At 42.0% G+C, this 23,857-nt stretch overlaps 1 protein-coding gene across 1 annotated transcript in view; it reads left to right on the forward strand.

Annotated features, from left to right (window-relative positions):
* The first annotated feature begins 525 nt into the window (after positions 1-525).
* The window catches only part of pdlim4 (PDZ and LIM domain 4), a 33,447-nt gene continuing 10,115 nt past the window's right edge, over positions 526-23,857 (forward strand). The window contains exons 1-3 of the mRNA XM_079737628.1: positions 526-774; positions 9,448-9,599; positions 16,859-16,937. Coding sequence (XP_079593754.1) covers positions 682-774; positions 9,448-9,599; positions 16,859-16,937 — 324 coding nt within the window. The 5' untranslated portion in view covers positions 526-681. The remainder of the gene's footprint in view (positions 775-9,447; positions 9,600-16,858; positions 16,938-23,857) is intronic.

Raw genomic sequence — 23,857 nt, forward strand, 5'->3', positions numbered from 1 at the left:
TCCACATCGATTTCAGTGGGCGGGAGGACTTACTTTGACGGACAAACTTCTTCAGCCAATCAGCCTAACACACATGTGTCGCCGTAATGGTGTGCTGTTCAGAATTGCGAAAAATAATCAATTCATATTTTCCGCAGAGAAACTCCGCTATTGTATACTCTTGTTCTTGTTTAATAGTTTTTATTGAGTATATTTCTGCATTAACTGCCCATGTGGCTGTGTTTATGGTCACGTACCGACAGACAGGGCCACAACTATCAGCTTTATAGGTGAACAAGTCTACTAGTCCAAACAAAATCTCGTACGTTGCATTGTAAGCCTACTGAGTGTGTGGTGTGCATGCTAATAAAGTGATTTCTGAGAAAGTTCCACTGACCGACTCTTCCCGTTATGTTCAGTGAGGCACCACTGCCCTGACACAGAGCGTCTAACGAGCTCCCCGGTCCCTCCCACACTCGCTGAGAGTGAGACAGGCAGGGTTGTCGGCTTTGCACACACAACCCCTCATCTCACGTAAGAGGCGGTTCATTATTTAACTTTTAAGCATTTAAATAGTGTTGCCTAGAAGCTGGGAAAGCCGACAAGGTTATTTCACAAAACCAAAAATAACATTTTTCTATATTTTCGGACCTTGGCTGCCTCGGACGTGTGTGCCTTTACAAACTAAATCACGAATCGAATATGCCCCAGACTGTGACACTGGAGGGACCCTCACCTTGGGGATTTCGCCTTGTGGGAGGACGGGATTTCAGCACACCGTTAACTATTTCTAGGGTAAGTACAGGAACGAAAGTGATATTTTCAGGTATTTTTGCGATACATGCAGCGAGCCATGCTTAAAAGTCACACTGCCGAATGGGTGATGCGGTTAGAATGTTATACTTACAAACTTACCATTACCAAAAGTTGGCCAAGAAGAAAATAAACTAGGCTGTAGTCCTACTCGATCTACATAATATTAAGTTAAAGAAGCCTCTGCTAGTGCCAAAAACGCTCATGATTTGAAGTTTAGTGTCTCATTAAGCGCGAATAAACCTTCTGACTATTTGAGTTGAAATCATTTCATCAATATTAATGTGTAGTCAAAAATCTGTCGACTGTGACCAGGAATGTGTGGGAGTGGGAGTTGCATGCTTGATTGACACACACCTAACTACGCTTCTTAGGCTGAGACCTCGAGGGTCATGAGGTGTACCGCTACGCAATTGCTGTTCTGAGTCTGACCTCCTTTTGGAATGGTAAAGGTTCTCGATTGCTGGTTATGAATATTCATTTCGAATAATCTTGTGTCTATCTGATAGGCTATGATGCGATCCCGCTATGCAGGGGTCTTTTGGTCGACGTAATACCATACAGCAGGCGTGACCGATCATAAACAATAGGCTATCAATACAAGATGGAATAATTCGAGCAGCCACTTTCGCTTGTTTTAGTTAGTGAACCAAAGCTTAAGAAGATATCATAGTTAAATCATTTTGGCCAATCTGCCGTTTTCTTTTTAACAAACCTAAAGAAAATTGATAATCGAAAAATTTCGTCTCCTTACACTAGGTAGATATTATCATGCCGTCTCATTGTTCCATACTCGGTTGAAAGGCTGTTCCCAGGGTCTTAAGTTCCCAAGGTCCTATGTTCCCGGGATCCTATGTTCAATATTCTGATAACACATTATTTGAACTTCAATTGTGTTCGGAAAAGCTGGACCTGTTTCAAGTTTAAATTATTCATAAACGGTATCCGGTTTTATTTGAAAACCTGTATTCGATTTTTTAGGTGAAGAAATAAATTGTTCTATTTTAGCAATATCACTGCATTCATTGTTATTTGGACATTTCGACGTTGAGATGTCAGTCACGGCAAATGATTTTGCTGTGACTATAAACTGGCTCTGCGGTCGAATAGTAGAAAAAATAACAATACGTGTCCTTTCCTAACCTCTTCTCCTCGTCCTCAATGGAAAATCACATTAAGGTCAAGGAAAGATGTGAAGGAGAATTCATAAGGACTTCGGGGTTCATAAGGAATACGACCACCGTGGTGCTTAGAGTATCTGACTGCACTTCCATTAGGCTACAACATAATGCAGAGACGTAGGTTATGGACATGGGTCTCCCGTGGTGAAACTGCAATGTTCAACAACAAAAATAGATAGTGATAGAGATACTTGCTTAGGTCCTTGCTTTTCCGTGTTGCTTTATGCAGGCTTTATAAACGAGGGACAACCCGGTGAAAAATACAACTTCCTTACCAGGGATGAAATTGAAATTACATTTTTAAATAAAGGCTCCCATTCAAAAAAGTGAAACGAAATGGTTGTCACCAATGAGAATGGTTGCTCCCACTCCTGTCCAGTCATATTTATCTACATGAATCCCAATTAGTATTTTTGTTTGAAAATATCACTGTTAGGAACTTTCCTAAGCAAAAACGACTTTTGGACAACAGCTAATGTCATATTTAGCTAATACAAAGCTGGGGTGCATCTCTTTCAGGTTCCCATTATGAAGATTGGAAAGAGCAGGTGAACATGGGATACTGGGAAAATAGGATCCTTTGTCCTGTTCCCATCATGTGCCATACATATCCGGGGAACATAGGACCCTGGGGCCATAGTCAAGCAACCTGTCCTTATTTGGACTAAGAAAAAACTGGAAAACAGCAGGTTAAAAGAGCACTTTGCACTGCCAGATGAGGCTCATTGAGGTTGCAAACCCTTTTTGATCATGTACAGGCTACTATCACTCTTAAGACAGGTACAGCCTACATTATTATATTTCATTTTACGCGGTTCACAAAATACTAATTCATTTTGACATTGAAAAATCTCAGTTTTAAAACAAAAAAATCATAATAATAACGATGCAGAAATATCCGAAATATCATTCAAATTTAAGGGTGGTGGTTTCAGAGCCAACAGAAGAGCAGCTGGTGGTAGCCAATACTTCATCCCGCCAGGGTAAACACCGCCATTCTCTGGAGGGGCGTGTTGACATTTGTTTTCGTTCAGAGCTTCTTGGTGCCGGTGAGGGATTCCAGGTGTTGTTCTCAGCTGTAGCCTGTTCCCCGGCACTAGCTCGACCCTTTAACTACAGGCCCCTGGCATCAGCAGAAAACCAAGGGTGTCATTTGTCCAGGAGGATTAACGCTCGTACCCGCTGATTTTAGACCATGTTCCCAAAAAGACAAATGCAGCAATGGGCCCTGGCATTCTTTGGAAAAGTGTGTGTGTGTGTGTGTGTGTGTGTGTGTGTGTGTGTGTGTGTGTGTGTGTGTGTGTGTGTGTGTGTGTGTGTGTCTGTGTGTGTGTGTGTGTGCGTGCGTGCGTGCGTGCGTGTGTGTGTGTGATGGATAATTAAAACAATGCCTTTAGTTGTGTAGTTTAGAGATATGTTATCTATTCAATGATATCTGATATTATATGTAAGTTTCTTTGCTTACCACCATAACACTACTGAGATTTTTGTGAACAGACCACAGATATCTTGTGTTCCTCAGCAACAAGCTGTTGTTCCAATAGCATTCCTGGTTTGTTGGCGATTTAAAAATGATGGTTTGAACAATGAGCAAAGAAACCCCCTTGTGAATAGCTGAGGCAGTGTTGCAAGTACACAGGTTCTACAGGTACTTTGGTTTGCACATGTATGCTTGCCAAAAGTAAAAGCACGTTTCGGTTGTACGTTTGTCATATAATGAAAGATAGAGGCCACCCTTTTGTACCTATCTGAAGGCATGTACAGATAGGTACAATAAAGGGCAGGTATACAAAGGCTATTTGTAAGCTAGGTTGTATTATGAGAAGATCATGCTCAGAAGATCAGAGCAACTCCATCATCTATTCCTTGCATCGGCTGTTTCATTTTCTATGCGTCTTCTCTTTATTTCCGAACATTCAAAGGAAATGTAAGCTTCAGTTCTAACTAAATGCTCTTTGAAGACACTGAGCAAAAGATCAATTAATTATGCCTGATCTGGCTCATCCCCATGGAGACCAGTGGCATGAAGGTTAGTCCATCAACACTGCTGAAGTTCCCCCTAAGTCCCCTTCTTGTCACACTCTCACTGCATTCCACATCCACACAATGAAGCAGCTCTCCAGAAAGCAAATAAAGAGCCACAGTGAACAAGAAGGGAAGTCTGTGCGTGTGTGTTTCTGAAAGACATTATTCAGAGATAGTCTTTCTGTATCCAAAGTGTCTCCTAGGAGGAGGGAGTAAACCCCAATGCTATTCCCCGTTGTTCTCAATCACCTTGACTGCTCAGTAAATATCATGTAACCCTGCCTGTTGAAAGCCAGTGAAGTCCATGTGGCTAATTCCCTCTTCAGAGTGTGTGTCAACGCTGAACCCTCTTCAGTGTGCTGTAGATTACACCTGGCTGTACAGCAACAGGTCCTAGAGGAATACATCTGTTCATGAGATAGGAGGAAACAGTAGAACAGAAAGCAGCATTAGATAGGATAGGTGCAGAGTGTATTATTTGTTTATTTTAGTAGTCATTTCATTAGAGTACCTTGCTTGGCACACTGGCCACCATGGTGGTGATCTGGCAGTGGTCTTAATATCGGAGTACCCTTGGATTTGACAAAAAAGTAATCTTTGACTCCTCCTAATCGTAAATGGCATGCTTAAATTACTGTGTAAGAGTGTGTGGATGGTGGCTGGATAGAGCAGCCTCAACTGGCCACACACATGTTGCACATTGAGAAATCAGTGTGCACAGGTTAAATCAGCCATCATCACACACAATCAGGGGGGCGCGTCTTGTGCGCAATCATTTTTTAGGGTGTATATCAGACAATAAGGGTCGGTGGCCGATAAATCTGTGTATCTCGTTTATATAAGTCTATATAAGTTTATAAACATATATAGACAGCGCTAATAGACATTTTCTACTTGTGGCACTGGTGCCACTAACCGTTTCATTTTGTGGCATCCTATCAAATTTGATCGGCCCCCTTTTTTGGCTGCTGTTTGAGAAGGGACTAGCTGCAGACCTCCATCATCACCTCCTCCTCCACGGTCGCACCCCCGCTTGGACAAGAACGTGACGTCTGAAATTGTGTACGATAGAAGAGACGAAATGATCAGGATGCGGTAGCTTGCCTCATAGTTCGAAACCTTGCCTCGTAGTTATTAATAATGGGTAGACCCAAAGGGAACCCACTTACGACCCGGTTAATACTCAAGCCATTGCTTTCCTTGACCTGCTAAGTGAGCAAGCCATGCGATTTCAACAACCCATTGAAATTACACACTCATTTCTATCTTATCACTGTTGAGGTGAATTTACAAGGGCCTGTGTTTACAGGGAATTGTAATTTAGTGCTTGTAGTAGAACTCAGATTGCATGATTATTCTACAGTAGTGCTGGCATAACCTTGAAACCGCATACACCCTCCTACATCTGCATACATCCTCAATGAACTTAACATCCCTGCCATTTTCTGCCTCATATAGGGTCTCTCAATCTATTTGATTGTCTGCACATACCAGAGAAAACACATGTGACCTAAATTGTTGTTTGTTCTGTTAGCTTATTTCTTATTTTTCTCCCTTCAATATCAGGCGACTGAGGCTGCTCTCTGCGTGTTTTCTCTAAGCTAGAATTATGGCTTTTGTGAGCCGAGCAGCGACTCAGCCATTTCAGCAAAAGATAATAGGCGGGTGGTGCTGTCAAAGAATTTTGCTGTCGTCATTGAGGGTGTTGAGTCGTTCAAACCTTTAGGGCTTGAGATTTCTTCTTCCTCAGGATTTAACTTATATTCCATGGTCCATTAACAGACAAATGCAATCCTCACTATGCCGCAGATTTGTTAAAAATTAATATGTATGTATATAAATGTCGAAGGATTTGTAGAAAGAGGCAGTTCAACAATCTCTGTTCAACAGGTAGATTGGCACTGTTGATGGTTGAGATGAATAGATTCCTCATCTGGATACTGCGTCCTTGTTTGCTGCAGAGGATAGAAAATTATGCTTTTATGGAATGTAAGTAAGTGTGCACTGATACACATGTATTAGCACACAAACAAGCCACGTTTGGTTTTCTTCCGGAGAGCCATCCTGTAATGGTCCCTTTTATATGTTAATTTTAATAAATAGTCCAGCCCTTCCATTGTGTTTTCATCTTGGCAGAGGGAAAGTGTGACAATGAGACTGATAGAAGCTCACAGTGCCTGGAAATGTATTCAAAGTGGTCACCGTCAAGGTCGTGACCATGGTTTCTCACATTGAAACAGCAAACAAACCAAAGGCTGCTTGGCAGAGGGCCAGCATTCGTCCTCTGCACCATGGAATGTGTGAGGCCGCAGCCCGCTGTCCGGGAGTAACACTTCATCTGATCAAGAAAAAAAATTGTTGAAGGGATGCCTGTAGGATCAAAAGGACAGTTAACTTGCAATAGTTTATTACTTATCTTTTTTTATCGTTTATGGAATCACCACATAATTGATGGGATCATAAACACAAACATCCTAGATGATGCAGTCTCACTGATGGATACTCACAGTAACAACTCCACAATAGGCATTACCCAAAGGCTGTTCTCGCAAATGAGCAAAGGCGGTTCTCGCAAATGAGCATTTTACATGAAGATAAACATTAAAGTATGGGCCCACATGTCCTCTTTGGTGTTTATTTTGGCTTTGTTTATTCTCTCTCTATCTTTCACTATTCTCTCTCACCCCCTCTATCTTTCCTTCCCTCTTGCTCTTTGTTCTTCCAACTCTTTCTCACTATCTCACCTCCTCCCTCTTTAACTGTCTCCCTCTCTCTCTCTTTCTCTTTCTCTTTCTCTTCTTCTTCCTCTCGCTCTGTCCCCCTCTTTCTCTCTCTCTGCCCCTCTCTGCCTCTGTGGAACATACCCACAAACAGCAGAAACACGGTTGACACCACACAACCCAAACCCTAACCCTAACCCTAACCGACACAGTTGAGGACACATACACCAAAAACAGAAAAAAACGCTGTTGAAAGCACACACACCAAACACAGGACAAACACAGTTGGAACCACACACACCCAACACTGTGGGCGTCAGGGCACCTCCTGGTAGCTTGGTGCAACATCGTAGGACATTAATTTGCCAGCAGACGCTATCTGCTGATCATTAAACATGCACATGATGGGGTACTGGACATTTCACTCTCATTTGACTGATTGTGCTTTCCGCTCCAAAGCCATCTATCAGCTGGGCAGATGGCTTTTCTTGTTTAAATAATCACTTGGATCTTCTCTCTGGAATTTTAATCAATAACATTGTTGAGATTCATATGAAGAAATAAATTTATATGCTTGAAAGAGCGCTTGGCACACACAGAGTTGTGTGTGTGTGTGTGTGTGTGTGTGTGTGTGTGTGTGTGTGTGTGTGTTTGTGTGTGCACACCCAACACACATAATATAAAGTTAAGTTCCCAGAGACCACTAGATACACACTTATTGACTAACCCACACTCACACGCATATGTTTCCCACTATGCCTATGACTCTCCGCTTACCAGAACTGATTGAGAGCCAGAGGTGCATTGGAAGGCATTAAAGGAAGAATTCTGAAACAGGCAAGACAGACATTAGAGCTGAATTGGCTGTGGCATGGGTTCCTACAAATAGTTGAAATATCACAAAGTTTAAACCTCTGACAACCAGTCAATTATAAAAAAAAAGGCCTGTATGATGTAAAAGTAATGTGAGTGCCTTATTGTGCGTATACAAAAACTTGAGAATGAATAAACGTTAATAAATATATATTCTCATCTTCACATTTTAAATGCTGACCATTGTAATCTTGACAGTGACGAGAAATTCAATATAAATGTCCAAAGTCTTCTTGAATCCCACGTGTCTTTGTAAATGCTGGCGAGCTGAACTTGGGGCCTTTCTAAATCTGCTCCCCCATCTTGAGGCTTTGAACTCTGCCAGCCCATTAAGGCCCAAGCTCAAAGGAATTACCCAGCAGAGGTGCTAAAGACTTTGTTTGAGACAGAGTCTTTGAGCAGCAAGTGGCAGTAAATACCTTACCTGCTTCAAAAATGTTGCCAGGAATGTTGTACAAATGGCTGCACACATGTTTTTTTTTTATGGGGAATTTTACTTGCTGGGGAAAGAAAACTAAAGGAAGAAAATGTCAACGTTGGTAAGGCCGCGGCCAGCTGTAGCACACGAGTGTCACAAAACGATTACACAGCGCGTGTTCACATTTTGTAGACGCTTCCAGAGCATGTCTTGTGTAATTTAATCAGGCAGTGGCCCGTCTGTTTTCCACTCCAGATTGCTGCCATATGAGGATGAGCGTTTGCCTGGTGCCTTTTTTCCTTTGGGATGTCTTGGTTTGATGACAGCTGATGTGATTGGTTGGTTGGTTCCAAGCTTTCCTTGCCTAAACCAGATGACCGTTCATGTGGATTGCCTGGAAAGTGTGTGTGTGTGTGTGTGTGTGTGTGTGTGTGTGTGTGTGTGTGTGTGTGTGTGTGTGTGTAATCATGGGAATTTGTTAACAAAGGTCACCAGGTGTGTTTTTGAAGGTGGAAAAATACCCAGAGTGCCTCCAAACTCACAAAACCAGTCCTCAAACCGCTTGAAGGAGTTCATCAGCTGAAGCAATGAATGCTCAAAAGAGCGAAACCTGCTAACAGTCAGCAACGATCCAAGGAAGAGTTTTCACATGTAGCAAGTGTAAACCGCACTTACTCCCCTGAGACATTTTGAATGAGATCAAGATCTAGTCACATTGTCACACTTTTATCAGGAAGTAATAAGATATAAGATATTTGAACAAACTCTCTCGCTAGCACCACTGAAGGTTGATGATTCACAGATGGGTGTCAAGGTTTTAGTGGAGCCTATAAAGATGCAATCTCTGTTCAAAGACAGCGCTCGGAGCCTGGGAATATTTTTCCCAAATATTTAGATTGAATGATTTAAGATTGCTGTGAGGTTGAACATTTACTTGAGGATCGTTAATTTTTATCCACGATTTCCAAAGGTCAAAAATCAGAATATATAATTCCAGACCATTCTTTTTGGATCCAAACCTCTCTTTGCATTCAAGACTCGAATCTAAAATCAAACCGTGTTCTTGTGTGGCGAGACCGTGGATCTGCTGACTCGTCATTGGGATGTAAGCCTAAGGCACTGCCCATGGGTCCTCCTGCAACCCACCACAGACAGGAAGTCCTGGTGGGTTGGTACCCGGGCGCTGGCACATCCACCCTAATATTATCTTCTCTCTAACACACCTTTCACTTCCCCTCCCATGGTGTTGCATGATTTCTCTCTTTCTTTCTTCAACACACCATTGACAGTTTTCCCATTTTCTCTTCCTTCTCTGGTGTGACTTGGTCTTTTGCTTGTGTGTGTGTTTATGTTTGTCGATGAATGTGTGTGTGTGTGTGTGTGTCTGTGGGTGTGGTTATGTGTTTGCGTGGTTTCCGTGTGTGTTTGTTTGTGACAGGTGACAGCGGGCAGCAAGGCGGCCCAGGGAGACCTCTGTCCGGGGGACACCATCCTGGCCATCAATGGAGACAGCACAGCCACCATGACCCACATGGAGGCCCAGAACAGAATCAAGACGTGCACTCAGAAGCTCACACTCCACGTCAGCGGGTAGGTACACATTTATTGTGCATATTTCCACAGGCATGATATACACGCAGACTACATACATACACACACACACACGCACGCACGCACGCACGCACACACACATACACACACACACACACACACACACACATGCGCGCTAAGTGACTTACATGCTATAGTATTCAAGTCAGTGGTCAAGACGTGCAGGAACAGGGCACACAACCTAATGAACACACTGCTGGTATGCAGATGAACACAGTGCTGGGATGCAGGTGAGAGATTTAAGAAAGGTTGGTTCGCCAGTGACTGCCCTTAAATCTTTGTTAGCTATGAAGGCAGCATTGGTGTTTCTGCTAAAGTGGCACTTTCCATTGCATGTGCCACCCGCCTGCAGCCCTGATTGCTAATGTGAACAGAAACACATGCAGAAGGGATTTATGGACAATTGTATGGAAGTAATCTCCACACCCAATCATGTAAATGTTTTCAATTATTTAAAATATTATTATTTTACAATTTCTGTATTTTATTGCACAGTGTATTCGAGATAAGGAGAATTTCGAGACCACGGACACGTGATCGTTTGGTATCCACTGGAATGGGACCTTTTTTGTTGAACGTGTCGGTTCAGCAATTACAGTTTCAACCCTACTGCTTATGTGTTGAAGCAGAGTAATGTGTGTCTGTGTTTTTATGCGTAACATGCATTTGTTTGTCTACTCTGAGCACGTGTGTGTGGGTGAGTGGGTGGGTGGGTGTGTGGTTTTATGTGTGTGTGGCTTTATGGGTCTGTGGCTTTATGGGTCTGTGTGTGTGTGTGTGGGGGGGGGGGGGGGGGGGGGGGTCTGTGCAAAATAAATAAACATGAAGTTGTGCACCAGCTCCCACAGAGCAGGTCCTGTTTATGTGCAGGGTGGTGGGCGGGGCTTCCCTGCAGTTAAAAACTAGAGCAGAAAGTCACGTCTCACATTAGAAGAAGGTAATGCCTAACCGAGTGTATATACAAGATGTCTGCTGTAAGCAGTAAATTGGAGGTGGAGAGAGAGAGATTAGATGTTACTCAAAGATAAAGGAACCATACGATCAGAAGATTAAGAGAACCAAAACAGTAGACATAGCCCAAAATCAGAGAGAGAGAGAGAAGTTGAAAACAAGGTTAGGGGCATATATTCACAAGACCAAGAGGAAAACCCATACAGGGCCTTCCTTGGTATTTTTATGGCCAAAATTGTCATGCTATGCATATGGCTGGAAATTCAATTACACACTGAGTGCAGTATTTCCTGTGTTGGGTTCCTCTTCCTAAGCCGGGGGATAAAGGGCACAATCCTCCTTGTATGTAATCTAAGCCACATATTAAATCTCTGAGGACATTACTGAAAAAAGCGCGAGAGAGAGAGAAAACTGTTATTTTGTGCTGCTGTTGACCCATAACTTCCAGTAACTCATCATTGCCACCGGAGGCCTTGAAAAAAAAAATGTCACTTTGTAATGACTCCTCAATTCATCACCCGCAGATTTATTCATTTGTATCATATTCATAGGGTAGAAGACCAAGGCAGAGAGATTAGTTCATGACTTGGTGGCCGTGGAACTTCATGAAACAGAAAAGCAAGATGAGGTCATGACTTGGCCGATCGCAGGCAGCTGCTACCCTAAAAAAGAGGCGATTTGGTTCAAACCATGAAATAATATCATTCATAAGTGGCTGGAAAAGAACGACCAGAAACTGTGAAGCATGCTTTATGAGGAGGAAAGGAAGAAGGGAAAGAAGGCAGGAAAAAGGGCCTCTCTTGTCCAATTTCAGTGCACTGTATTGGGAGCCAGCCAGAGAGACACTGGCCCTCAAGTCTTCTGGCTGTCTTCTGTGCTCTTATCTGATGCTAGATCAACGGAGCTCTATCTTTGTCTATCTGTCTCTCTGTCCCTGTCTCTGCCCATCTTGTACACCCCAATTCCTCACCCCACTATCAGCCAGCCCAGTGGTGCTTTGGGGTCTGTCAGACAGATGATGGTCTGGTCATATGTTCAAGTCCCCCCCAGAAGCAGCAGGCCCGCCAGTTTACTCCCACAATGGCATCACACATGGGTCACAGGGCTGGCCTCCCTGTGTTCATGTGATCCTACTGTTCCCCTGCATCCATGGGTGTGTGTGATGATGTCCGTGTGTCTCTGTGAATGGGTGGGAGGGGGTGTATGTGTAATTAAATAGTGAGCAAATAATATAGAAAATAATGTTGATAATCGTTAAAGCTGCTGGCAACCTAAAAAGGTATTCCCAACACGCACGGCCGACCCCAGCAACCACGACCCCAGCAACCGCTACCCAAGCGAACTGCTGAACTTTCCAATGATTTTCCAGTGTATTTACAGTGTGTCTGTGGAAACTAGGGTTTAGGTATCATTATTTTTATTTATGATGGTCCATACCTCCTAGCCTGGGCCTGGTCAAAAGTTTTCCAGCATTTTGACAATGGGGATTGCTGCAGTTCAAAAATTGAAGTCAAGATCAAATGTCCTGTCCAGCCGTCGTTTGACTTTTTGGGTATTTGCTGGCGAACAGGCCTTGTTCTGCATAAGTTCGGAAAATATGTTTTTATTTTTGCGTCTTATTTTGAGGGCACTCGGCTTCTATGATTCTACTCATACATGTAGATTGTGTTCAGCTAAAGTTTTTATTTTTGAGTCTTATTTTGAGGGCACTCGGCTTCTATGATTCTACTCATACATGTAGATTGCATTCAGCTAAAGTAAACTCATCCAATGCACCCAAAAATTTGTCTTCCAAATCTAGAAATGAAACCTGGTTCGGGGGGATTGTTGCTTTGAGCTTGTTCACTCTCCATCCCCACCGCTGTGAAACGACACAACTCTCTTTCATACTTTCTTTCACTCAGTCGTGTGCGCTCTTAATGCTGTTGAGTTTAAACTAGGTCCCGATCCACGGCATCGGTATCGGGCCGATAATGACCCAGTACGCTGGATCTGTAAAAATTACACACACAGTGTGTCACGTGATAACAACAGTAGTAGCAATCCAATGAGTCGCATGCGCATGAGAGAAACCGCATGAGAGCTACCTGTTGAACTGTCATGTCACCGGTGTGGCAGTAGTTCAACCCTAAATGAGAAAAAAGTGCAACAGCCGAATACAAAATTTGCTTCATACATTTTTCAGTTGGTCTTCCGTTGGGGCCAGAGCGTGAAGACGTCACGCCGTCAAGCTTGGTATAGAGCAGATCACGTGATAGCCACGCTTGTGGATGCAATGACCATCATAGCTCAAGATAAATTTAGACCTGAATGGTGCATGAAAAAGGGATTTGTCGTGTCCTTTGTGTTACAACCTTCAAAGTTGAAAAATTCTAAGTCCTTTGGAAGGCCTTTCATGAGTGGGCAGAGGGACAAGAGAGGGGAGAGGCAGGTAGACAAAGAGGAAGATGGACAGACAGAGATGATGGAGAGATTAGAGGCACATAGCAGTCCTTTTGGGCCTGTGTTTAGTAACACAGGAAGAGAAATTACGGAGAGAGAGACAGAGAGAGACTGAGTTGTGCTGCTCTGCCCTTAAATGCTGAGTTGTTCACCATATATCACATGTGCACTGTATGTCATCATATCATCAAAGCACTGAGTGTGTGTTGTAGGAAAAAAGCTGAATTGGCCTCAGCTTTTTAATCTCTTGACACTGTGCAACAAGGCAATTAAGTGATACTTTGCCTAAGATAAAGTTTTAAGCACCAGTACCCAATGCTGTGACCATCACACCAACACCAACACACTATATCCAATAGGATGTGGTAGTCGGAAAAATCCAATGCATATGCTACTTGAAAAGCTACGCAACGCACTGGGATTGCATGTGCTATTATCTCTCTTGAAATGTACATTTAAAGAGGGTTGTTTTCGTGGCTTCGGTGATTGTGTGGAATATTTTTCTTGTTAATTAGCGTTTCTCGCGGCTCGGCCACGCCCCGCACTCGCTCTAGTGGCTGCTTGTGAGAGTTCACCACGTTGTCGATGGAAGTGCTTTAAACCAGGAAATTGTATTAACCACGAGTCCGTATGGTCCGCCAGTACTCGCTGAATGTCAATTGTCCAATCACATGGCTGAACGTACGCTGCAAGACTCGCTCATTTGCATAAAGTTAACTGATGTTCAACTTTTGTCCCTCCCCTTTACACACGCCGCGATCACCCGCCCGCACGCGAGCCTTCCCAGAATCCATGGCCCCACTTGGTGGTACGGCACACGGCCGATACAAAGTGAAAGGGAGGCGAGTGCCACACCCAAGGCCACGCGTTGGGTGGGGCCGAGCTGTAAGTGTTATAGCTGAATTTGGCACGGCTTATCCCTAGTCTAAATAGGCGGGGAGAGGCTCATCAGCATGCCTTGCGGCAGAAGTCACCACTTGGCCCTGGATTAAAGTGATTGTAAAAACAGATTTTATTTGGTTCTAGTTTGATTCTTTTCCCAATTTGATTGACTCTTTAATTGTTTATTGTGCTGAGATCACACTTCTGAGTTTGTGGTTATTGACTGCTGCGACAGCTGCTTGCCAGCCGAGTTGGCTTCTCTTTAGATTAGCTTAGCTCTCCATGGCTGCACTTACCTCACCATTAAACTATGCAAACACACCACATCTGAGAGGGAGAGAGGCCCATCAACTTAATGGTCACCCTTGGCCCTGCGGTGGCCCCTGTGAATGGAGAACCGGATGCCACTGGCCGCTGCCCATCCCAGCTCAGCTGACCAACAGATGGCATACTGGATCAATCCGAACTTCCCCCACTGGTTGAGCATCCTCATTCTCGTTCATCACTACCTAAGTCTACCAAGTCTCTGTTTAAGGAAAGAAACCGAGCCGGTTCTCTTGCTAGATGTTCAGAGAACCCTTCCATTTCTTAGTAGCATTTAATCAACTAAGAAATAAATGCAGAGCTGCTATAAGGAAGGTCAAATATTTTCATGCCCCGTAGACCATGCTTCTTTGTTCACTCTACATCCAATTTATCGAAGTGACTTGCACTACAAACCCTTGATAACATGAAATCTATTTGAGCAGATAAACTTTATCAGTTATTTTCAAAAAGATTTCCACTCCATTTATCACTGGGCAAATAATATATATTTAATCTTTCCATTTCAACTGGTATAATTACCAGTATCTTTAAGTCAGGTGATTATTTTGAACAATGGAGGAGACAACAGACTCGGCCAATATCCAGAGTTCCCTGGCTAGTAGAAATGCTGGAATCACTGGTGAATAACCAACTCAAAGCATTCATCTTAGAATATTCTGTTTTGAGCCCTTACCAGACTGGTTTTAGACCTCTAAATAGCAACATCTGTTACATTACTTGTAAATTGTATTGTCTTGCATGGACTAAAGCTAGCATTGTGCTGCTATTTTCATGGATGAGTCAAAAGTAGTCAATACGATCATTAACTGCTTATTCAGAGTGTATCTGATATTGGGTTTGGTTGAATTGCTTCTAAAAGGGTTCAGAATACCACATAGGATCTGTTATGTTCCCTGTCTTGTTTACAATTTATACCATCCATATTGTATAGACGTTGACTGTAATGATCATATTTAAACACTTTTCCTTGTTGTGCTTTACAACTTTATGTTAATGCTGCGCAAGATGCACTTGTCAACCTTAAAGTAGCACTCAAGGCAAGCAATACTAAGTTCTGTTTTCTATGGAAACAGATCCAGCTTCCCCTTTCAATTGTATTAAAAGTACAGTGGAGGCAGTCTTTGTATATGTCGTAGATTATGGGGACATAATATACAGACATACTGCATACCGCCTGGAGCCAGTTTATCATTGGGCCCTGGGATTCATTACAGAAAATCAGAAGTGTATGACGTGGGCAGAATGTGTATGATGATTTGTTGGATTACTTGCTCTGCTAGCTGTCTTTTCTTCAAGTGTGGTGGGTTTATTCTGAAATCACACACATCTTCAAAATGGGAAACCTCACTACTCCTTCAAGACTAGGATCCCAAACCACTTCACCTGAGTGTAAAATTGTTTTAGTGTTGTCCTCTTTGAATTGTCTGCCTTTTAAGGGATCTCGACATCATTGCAAATGAGGGAAAGCTCAATGAGCTTCCAGGCTTAGGTAAAGGTTTGAATAATAATTAAATGACATTTACTTTATGGAGTGCTTTTCAAGGTACCCATGACGCTTAACACAGTGAATGTGTATGTCTGTGGCAGGGGTTGGACACCTGTGTCAAAAGTTTTGTTTTTAATATTTTAAAAGTTCAAATTGCACAAATTCTTGTTTCAGTCGGTATTTTGACAATGTTGTTAAGCAGCCCCCACCCGGTCTGATTGCAAACCCACCACCTTTACTAACACATTTTCTGCGGGAAACCCTGGATCCCAACACACGGCCAATCAGTGTATCAATTAGAGAATGGAGGATGATTGGAGGGCCTTATCGGTACAAGTGCCAGGGTGTGTATTTGGAAAGGACACAGGGGTTGTCCCCTCCTCCTGGGATCATGGGGTCACTAAAGGTCCAGATCTTAAGTGAAGATGCAGATCTTTAGTGAAGAACCAGATCGTAATGATCACAGTGTAACTGCTTTAAAGCCCAATAGAAATTTAAAAAATAAAGAAATAGGCCATTAATAGTGGGGCATTTCTCAAACTTCCTCAATGGTCTCTCAGATTCATTGGAACTGCCCTTTAAGAATGTGTCTTCCCACATCATGGTAAATGCCATAGCAACAGCAAACTTCCAAAACAGTACAAATAATGAACCCCATTATTCTTTTCCGAGAAATGCAACTGTTCGCCGCCTCCAACCTTGAAAGCACTCTTTAACACCGCATAATTTACAAATGAAGGTCAAACATATCTTTCATATTTTGCCACTCACTGGCCACACACATATTTGAAGCTCTTTCATTGTGATCAACATATAATGTTGATGCTGTATGACGTATTTTAACTGCAGTAAGTCTAATTATTTGTGCCCAAAAATACATATTTTTATATATTTTATATTTGTATGGATTTTAGGAAAGTTACCAGGAGGAAGAAAGCTTAGTGTAATGATGCATAACTAACCTTTCCTCCAAAATTTTCAACACTGTTAAACATTTACAGTCACTCACTCACTCTCTCTCACACACATTCACACTCTCTCTCTCACACACATTCACACTCACTCTCTCACACACATTCCGACTTACACATAAACACACACACACCTCCACCTCCCCTTTCTCACGCTTTTCTCCCCCTCTGTCTTCCAGGTCAGATGACAACAGAGTGTGGTCACCAACCGGAAGCGATGATGGCAAGATAAGCCCCTACATGGAGTCTGACACGCAGGTACACAACCTTTTTATTTTCTGAAACACTTGTCCAAACCCAATTAAAGTGTAATATTTTACCTGACATTTTAGGCTTGAGTTCAAACCATGAACACATGGATGATGAACGCTAAAAACTAGTGTGCTTGTCACTGAATGCATTTAGCTTTAACCCTGGAAGTCCTTTTTACCGAACAATCTAAAAAATTATCCACAACTCTCAAACATGTTTCAGCTTCGCCCTTAAATTACTTTTCCTAAATATGTCTCGTTTACACTCACTCGTTTCCCTAAAATTCTTCAACTATACCGGAAAACAAGCTTTGTGAATTTGTACAGTGCAAACATGGTCCTCTCTGTAGCTGCGAGTCCTGCAGCTCACCTTTTCCCCTAAAGGCATGGCAGAGGTGCAGGTTTACTATAAAAACAATGAGGAAATCTACAGCAGACTTAACCGTCAGGCCTACTCATTTGAAGCATTTGCACTTGGAAGTAAATAACTATATACAGTAGATAAATCAATATATCATAAATAATTGTTGCCATTTTACCATACCTACCAAGCTCGGCTTACCTCCACATATGGAAGAATCTCTTTCTGAAAATATAGTCTAGTATTTTAGGACACCGTTATTGTTGATTGCAACTATATTCATTTATTTTTATCGCTTTGGATAAAAGCATTGACTAAATGGTTTTAAGGGTAATATAAACTCTCCGATAAACTGTCTGTACTTCAAGTTAGAAATAATGTGTAATCAGACTTAAATTATGCTTGTACATTACAAGCATATGACCAGTAATGGTAGATTCTCATGAGTTTTCCGGTATTTGTCAAATGCCTGTAAAAAGCCATCGAGAGTCGACTGTGACTCTTGCAGCAATGCAGTAGAATCTACCAAACCGGTCTGGTGGTCAGAATGAACAAAATGTCTTTGAATTCTGCCTTTTCTCAAATTCTATAGGCCAAGACCAATGTTACCTGAAAAAATATCTATATCACAGGGAAAAACTGAATGTGAAAGGTTGAGTTAGGTCCTTACTTATGCAATACTCATTTGTGTGCTAAAACCCACACAACACGGTAGGCAAGGTTCAAGATAAACGATCAAACAACACAACCTGGTTATCAGGGTTAAGTTCAGGACTACGCCTGTCCCTGTGTCTTAGGTTCTTCCTGTAAACGGTGTCCATGGAAACGCACAAAACAGAACAAAATCCATTATTGCCAAATTATTCACATGATCTTCAAGGAGACAATGCCTCCCACTGTGGGCCAGAGTGCTTTTGAAATACTGTCCTGATTGTTCTGCGGCCCGAGAGGCTGCAAACCACACACTAAGGCTTTATGGACCCTTGCCCGAGAGGCTGCACACATTATGGACCCTTGCTTTATGGATCCTCCTAATTCTGGTGTGCCCAAAGTCTGTGTGTTGGGGGTGTGTGTACATTCCTGCTTTTGTATATGAGCCGGCTAAAGACAGCAATATAAAAGAGAAAAAGGAGGGAAGTGATCAATTCTTGATCACTTCTCGAAGTGATCAAGAATTGGAACTAGGATCCAAAATGTGTCAGTTTTTTTTCTTCTTCTTTTCTTCTTCTCCGTATTTTTTTCTTCCTAATTCGTCATAACACCCACGTAAGATGTGCTCTGAAAGCCATTGCAACGATCCTACCTTTGTATTTATGGTGAAGGGAAACGGTTTTTGATAGCAATACTCATTTGATTCTATGGCGATAAGAAACTGGTAAATTTCCTTTGTTCTATGGTTTATTTAGAACGAAACAACGTTTTTTTTAATGAAATTACTGTTGCTGTTATTTTAGTTATGCCATCTATATTTATGTAAATCTCCATACTCGTCTCTATGTAGGTTAGGATGGCTCTTGATGGTTGATATTTTCAGTGTGTGCTCCACAAAAAAATTAAATCCCTTCTCAAAGAGAAGTGTCATTATTTTACTGTATAATCTTGAAATGTAATACATGTGTATTTCTAACACCATGTCCTGGTTTTAATTAAATGTGAGAAATGAGAACCATGAGAACCAACAACTGTTTATACAAACGGAGACATGCGTGATAGGAGCGCTTGGCTTGAGGGTAACTTGAGAATGGTAAATCTATTTCTCTTTCTCTGTCTCTTTCTCTCTTTCTCTATCTCTCTCTCTCTATATATCTCTATATCAATCTCTCTCTCATATATCTCAGACCTCCCTAAATATCCTTTAGTTCCCCCAGTATCTCCTCCCTCAACATAACTGAATCAGAGGAGATGAGAGGTCCCAAGTCCGTCCCATTGCAGCTCCACACTCAGGTGGAGTCCTCTTTCAATGTGGAGCGGAGGGCTGGGGGCTGCATCCAGTCCCTGGGGTGCTATAAAGGCCAGGTTTCTCTTTTATTTTCACACCATTGTATTCAGATTTGGCATCAAGGAGACTCAGCAATACAGATTGTTCCCAACCCAAAAAAAGCACATTGAACAACAACCCTAGTTGAGTCTCGGTGAAGAGGACATTCCTGCGGATATAAAGCTGATTGAGGTGAAAGAAGAAACATTCATCATTAACTATATACAATGATGTCACACAGCAATTACAGTAATCCCCCAATTTAATCTCTTAGCAATGATGTATACACTCTAGTTCAAACAATAGTGAAGCAATATATGACAAATCTGGTCGCTGTCAAAAATCAGCAACAAATGGATACATTAAAGGGCCCCAATGCTACACCAAGGTGTCGTTGATGAGCAGAATAGATCCGTGTGTGACATCACAAGCAGGGATGTATTACTGATGGATCGATTATTGACATTGTAATCTCAAACAGGAATATCTTTTGAATGCCTTCTTAAATTATTGCAAGAACTCGAGAAAAAACTTAGAAACACAAAGCTTGAACTTCAATCCAAAATCCTGACAGTGCTTCAGGGCACCATTTTGGTAAGAAGAAGTTTGTGTGTAACTGAAATGTGAATGATAAATTGAGTCCAAGTGCTTGAACATTTCATCCTCTTTTGGATGAAATGTTCTCTTTTTCAACATTTCAACATTTCAACTCTGCCGGGGCCATTCCACAGGGCTAGGTTTTAAAAAGTGTTCCTTACCACAATGCTTTGTTGGAAATTCCAAAGTTTGCATATGGGACTGAGCGTCCCGGCAGGAAGTGACACATGGGTGCTGTGATGTAGTTCCTCTTGCCAAGGTTCCATTGGAGCTTCTCCCAAAACAAGGAGTGAGGAAAGGAAAGTATTTCTGGACCTGATGACTTTTTAGTTATTGTGACACCTCAGGAGGATATCTGGTGTGCTCTCTGCTCTGGGTTCTATTTCGGGGAGTCAGGGAAGGTATGGTGGTGTGGTGTGAAGGAACTGTGCTAATATCCTGGCAGGACGGTATTTTCTGAATGACTCACTCATGGTTGTGCGCTTTGATGAGATTCAGATGGGATGACTGAAGTGAAAACACATCAGGCTTTCACTTTCACAGGCTTTTCCAAAGAATATCTAAGTATATCTTGTATTTAAGTGTGAGAGGTGTTGATGTACTTTCCCAGGGTACAATAAACCATGATGTGCATGCAGAAAGCAACTTTCCAAGATCATCACAATATTCATCAAAAGGCCTAGCTGTAAATGTGTGTCATATCTGTTTTGGTTTCGTTTTTTTGTCTGAATGTCGGCCAATTTACTTAAGAAAATTTAATAGAAGCAATGCCACCGAGCTATGAGTTATTTTGTGGACAGAATGAGGTCTTACAATGTGGAAGCTCTGAGACGTGGAACACACGTCAACAAGGTTCTCCGTTCCAAGAACCTTTTGGGCTCAGACAAAGTGCTATCATAGCATAGCGAGGTCTCCAAGCTAATATGAATAGGAACTGACAGACAAACAGTGTTTATGTGACTCAGGGGCCGGCATCTCTTCACGGCTTGGAACTCCAAGCAGCTGGAACTCAGAACAGGCATGGATGAGAAAACAGTTTGACAGGTTGTGTGGAAACTGTTGAAAAGAGACATTCATAGCAAGTAAACATCAGAAGCTGATTTGCCCGACTCAAAGAGATTAGGTGTCCTTGAAGTAGTTGTAGGTATCAGGATAAAAATCTTTAGCAAAGGAAAAACCTCTTTTCATATATTGACGTTACATACATGAAGTTGGCACTCATTGGGCTAGTGTAATACCTTCTATTTTGAATTGAATTGATGGCACAGGTATTGCCAGATTCAAAAAATATGTTGTGGTTGTAGGTATGGAAAGGTTTCTTGTAATAAAAAAATATAGAATTGTGAACAACAAAGTGATGTTTACAAATTGCCATCTGTGACCGCCAGACCGGTAGCGATCCAGTCGGTTTCAGGGTTAGACGCATAAGTTACAAATTTATCAGAACAAATAGTATTTTTCTCATTTCCCAATGCTGTTTTCACAAACATGTAACTGGCTTCTACAAGGATATAGCCACAGCCATCTTCTCAGTTGTCTCAATATTTACACTTGCCTTGTGCCATAGTGCATGCCTTCATTCAAGGATGTAAACACGGCTCATACCAATGACGCATTTGTCCGGTTGACCAATAACCTTGCCCCCTTCCCTTTATGTCCAAATCCTGTCATGACCCCAAGCACCAAAAAAATGAAATCGTTATTTGAAAATTGTTCTGGTGGGAAAAAAAATTGCTATATTTTTATATTGCATTTCGATTTTTTACATTTTTGTACATAATTCAGTAAAAATGTATTTCTTTTTTTAATCAATCTGTGGAATGTTAATTTTTTCTTTGCCATTCAACAGCCTCAGCTCCTGCTAAGATCTTACACTTGTGAATCCCCTTATCTTAGTGTTTTGTGATCAGTCCAAGACAGTCCAAATCTGTCTTTTTGGTTTCTAGAAGGTTCTGCACCCCCAAGTTCTCTTCCTCCACATTTGGTTTGCTCCACTTGTCAACATGTTGATGAGGGGGTTGGGGTCGGGGGTTTAACTGAGAGGGACCCCCCTCTCAGATAAACCCCGACTCAGCCCTGATCTGTATGGTGTAAAGTCCCATCTGTAGCAGGTTATGGTACAAACATCAACATACACACATACGCACACATACACACAAATTCAAACATAAACACATACACACACACACACACACACACACAAATTCAAACATAAACACATGCACACACACACACACACAAATTCAAACATAAACACATACACACACACACACACACACACAAACAATTACACTCACTCCTTCGATTTTGATCTATGCTCATCTTGAGCGTCTCTCTTGGCCCACCAGGAAATTAAGATTTTGTGGTCGCAGTTGTGGGGGGTAAATAAACAAGCTCAGTAAGTGGGTCAGTGTGGGACATGGGGTGCCACAGTGTCTGTGGTGCTAGTGGTGGTGGGTGGGGGTCAGTTTCTGTGTGTGTGTGTGTGTGTGTGTGTGTGTGTGTGTGTGTGTGTGTGTGTGTGTGTGTGTGTGTGTGTGTGTGTGTGTGTGTGAGTCAGAGTTTGTGTTTATGTATCCACATTGATGTATATTCTAACATTGGTGTGTAGTCCCACCAGTGTGCTTGTTTGGAAGAAAGGGGGTGTCAGTCATCTGGGGTAAAACACCAGATGATTTCATTTAAGCCCCCCTCCACCTTTCACCTCACCCTTCATCCCCTTCACCCCCCCTCCCCCAAAGTCAACATGATGAATGAAGTCTGGTCCATGAATTCAGGCCAATTATGCCCCCGTATACTTTAGACGCATGCATTGGTTATGTGCATGTGTTCATGGTTGCATGGGTTTAATGGATAAGCAGCTGCAAATGGAAAGGTAGATTCGAAAATATAATGGCATTTGTTGATTCTTTACATTGCTTTAAATTACTCATTGCTATTCTTTCCTAGTCTCTCATCGCTCTTTTTTTAAACATACAAGCGCACACACACATGCATACTAAACTTTAAACTTTTAAACAGTGAATCGCATAAATGATTTTCACTTTCAGTTACACTTGCAGCTGAAACAAATAAAACAAAACAAGGCATGTAAAACGGGAACCACTTCAAAACAAGTCAGCACATTCTGGAGGCCCTTATTCCCAAGCTAAGAGGATAGGATATCATGGGGAGAAACAAACACTTGGCAGCTATCCTCAAGTCAGTGAAAATAAGCATAAAACATGGCCCTGTGCAAGAACATATGGCCTGTCTCAACAATCTCCATGTAATGCCTTCCACTGCCTACTCTGCACATAAAAGGACAGACATTTTTAAAAAGAATGATTGAACTCTTTTAAGATAGTACTAATCTAAAACCACAAAACCAAGAGCAATCGGTAGGGAGGTAGGTAGTAGGTTTGTATGTAGTAAGGTAGTAGGCAGGTCAGTAAGTTGGTAGTTATATATGTAATAAGGTGTTGGTAGCTATGTATGTATTAAGGTAATAGTCTGTTGGTAGCTATGTATGTAGTAAGGTAGTAGGTTGTTGGTAGGTATGTATGTAGAAGGTTGTTGGTAAGTATGTATGTTATAAGGTAGTAGGTTGGTACACAAATACCTTGTAACGTAACAGTATGTATTTAGTAGGCAGGCTGGTTGGTAGGTATGTATGTAGTAAGGTTGAAGCTAGGTGGTAAGTATTAAGGTAGATGGGAAGGTAGGAACAGTAGTACGGTAGTAGGTAGGATGGTAAGTAGGTAGGTATGTAGTTAGTTGGTAGGTTGGTAATTGGTATCTAAGTAGTAAAGGTTAGTAGTTAGGAAGGTAGTAGGTAGGTAGGTAGTAGGTTGGACGGTGGTATGTAAGTCGTAATGTAAGTATTTACTAAGGTACTAGGTAGGTCGTTTAGATAGATAGGGAGGTAGGTAGGTAGTAAGGTAGATATGCAAGTAGTTACCTTACCCTTAGGTAGGGAGATACAAAGGTGGTGTAAGGTAGTAGATATGAA

The sequence above is a fragment of the Pollachius pollachius genome, assembly GCF_949987615.1.
Source record: "Pollachius pollachius genome assembly, chromosome: 6".
NCBI lineage: Eukaryota > Metazoa > Chordata > Actinopteri > Gadiformes > Gadidae > Pollachius > Pollachius pollachius.